General features: G+C 40.2%; 1 protein-coding gene across 1 annotated transcript; it reads left to right on the forward strand.

Annotated features, from left to right (window-relative positions):
• Positions 1 to 418: 418 nt before the first annotated feature.
• On the forward strand, positions 419 to 1,372 carry LOC120246151 (olfactory receptor 1P1-like). Its single transcript, XM_039253501.1, has one exon. The coding sequence runs from the start codon at positions 419 to 421 to the stop codon at positions 1,370 to 1,372; it is 954 nt and encodes a 317-aa protein (XP_039109432.1).
• Positions 1,373 to 2,432: the final 1,060 nt, after the last annotated feature.

Consider the following 2,432-nt stretch of genomic DNA (forward strand, 5'->3'; position numbering starts at 1 on the left):
GTCCTATTTACCTGGCACTCTACCAGGTCCAGAGCTGGTGCTTAGACTCTGTGGAATGAATGAATAAATAAATGAGTAAACGAATGAAAACTTCTTGATGTCCTTGAAAGTACAGCTGAAGAAACAGAAATTGCAACTAAAGAAATCTGGGACAGAAAGGAGTGTAGAGAAACAAACCAAGAAAGAAATCTACCTTAATTCTCTTAAATTGTGTCTCTCATACTTCCTAGCACATTGTATTTAGTAAGTTTTAATAAAAATGTACCGTGCACACACTATGTGATCAATACAGATACATTATGGTCATTTGTTCTCTTTTGTTCAGAGAATGGCATGTCTATCAATCATCTAGAGGAAGGTATGTTTAGAGAGCTTTAACGGGTCTCACTGGAGGTCTCTTTCTCTGGCTTCCGGGCTCATGGCAGGAGGGAACCAGAGCAGCATCTCTGAGTTCCTCCTCTGGGGACTCTCAGAGCGGCCGGAGCAGCAGCGCATCCTCTTCCTGCTTTTCCTGTGCATGTACGTGGTCACCGTGGCTGGGAACCTGCTCATTGTTCTGGCCATCGGCACTGACGCACGTCTTCACACGCCCATGTACTTCTTCCTCGCCAGCCTGTCCTGTGCTGACATCCTTTTCACCTCCACCACCGTGCCCGAGGCCCTGGTGAATATCCAGACCCAGACCAGGTCCATTTCCTACGCAGGATGCCTGGGTCAGCTCTACTTCTTCTTGACTTTTGGGGACATGGACATCTTTCTCCTGGCCACAATGGCCTATGACCGCTATGTGGCCATCTGCCACCCTCTCCACTACACGATAGTCATGAGCCGCCGGCGCTGCACCCTCCTGGTTACCGCCTGCTGGGTCCTTACGAGTCTTGTTGCCATGACCCACACTTTCCTCATCTTTCGACTTTCCTTTTGCTCTAAGAAGATCATTCCTGACTTCTTCTGTGATCTGGGACCTCTGATGAAGGTGTCTTGCTCTGACACGCAGGTCAATGAACTTGTGCTTCTCTTCTTGGGGGGAGCAGTCATTTTAATCCCCTTTATTCTCATCCTGGTCTCTTATATCCACATTGTTTCCGCCATCCTCAGAGTCCCCTCTGCGCGGGGAAGGCACAAAGCCTTTTCTACATGTGGGTCCCACCTTGCTGTTGTTGCTCTGTTCTTTGGGACAGTGATCAGGGCTTATCTGTGCCCGTCATCGTCTTCCTCCAACTCCATAGAAGAGGATACAGCAGCTGCTGTCATGTACACAGTAGTAACTCCCCTGCTGAACCCCTTCATTTACAGCCTGCGGAACAAAGACATGAAGTGTGCCCTGGCGAGATTTCTCAGGGGCAAAGTCTTCTTTTCCTGGGGCCAGTGACTTCTGTAGTTTCACTGCAGGTGTCCTCCATCCCCTCTAATGAGGAACTTCACAAAAATCTCTACCTCAGCCTTTTCACTTCTGACTCCCGCATATGTCTTATGACACCTCTCCTCCCTGAATCCCTTCATGAGATTGATACTGTTAAGGAAATTAAGATTTTGCATCATGCTTTAAAGGTAACGTGTTGAGTTTATTTACTCATGTATTTTACTTATCACTTTTCACAAGGAGAAATGTCTTTTGCAATGTTTACACTTCTAAAAGTCTGTGCAGACTTTGATTCTAGTTCACTAAAATTCTATTAGTCAGGTCATGGAAAGGGAGTTAATGATCAAAATATTAGCATGTAAGGTCAATATTGGATGGCAAAGAGTTTACAACTTTAAATATATATCTGTATTTAATTTAATATATAATATATAATTATTTACTTTATATATGATTATATATAATTTAATATAATGTGTATATATATAATTATAATATATAATTTAATTTATATATTATTAATATGTATATTTATATATAAAGTATATATAGTACATGTATAAACATATACTATATATTTATAGTATATATTATAGAGAAAGATATTATAAAATATAAGTATATATTTTAAATAAAGTGTGTATTTATATACATATATACACATATACACTTTATTTTTTTCATATAAAAATAGGAAATTATATAAACACTTATTGCCTCAAGGTAAAAATCTTTGTAATTATTAAAACAAAGTTCTCAGGGTCCCTGTGGCTCAGTCTGTTGAGCATCTTACTCTTGATTTTGGCTCAGGTCATGATCCCAAGGTCATGGGATCAAACCCTGTGTCAGGCTCCACATGGAGCCTGCTAAAGATTCTCTCTCTCTCTCTGTCCCTCTCTTCCATTTGCACTCTCTCTCTCTCTCTCTCTCAAAAATCAATCAATCAATCAATCAATCAAAGCTCTCAACAATACAGAATTATCTGTGTTGTCAGTAAACAGACTTATGAACAATTTATAATGAGAAGACAAATAAATTTAAATTAAATATTATGGCAAATAGTGTGTAG

The sequence above is a fragment of the Hyaena hyaena genome, unplaced genomic scaffold (assembly GCF_003009895.1).
Source record: "Hyaena hyaena isolate Hyena2069 unplaced genomic scaffold, ASM300989v1 scaffold_10, whole genome shotgun sequence".
NCBI classification, from domain to species: Eukaryota; Metazoa; Chordata; class Mammalia; order Carnivora; family Hyaenidae; genus Hyaena; species Hyaena hyaena.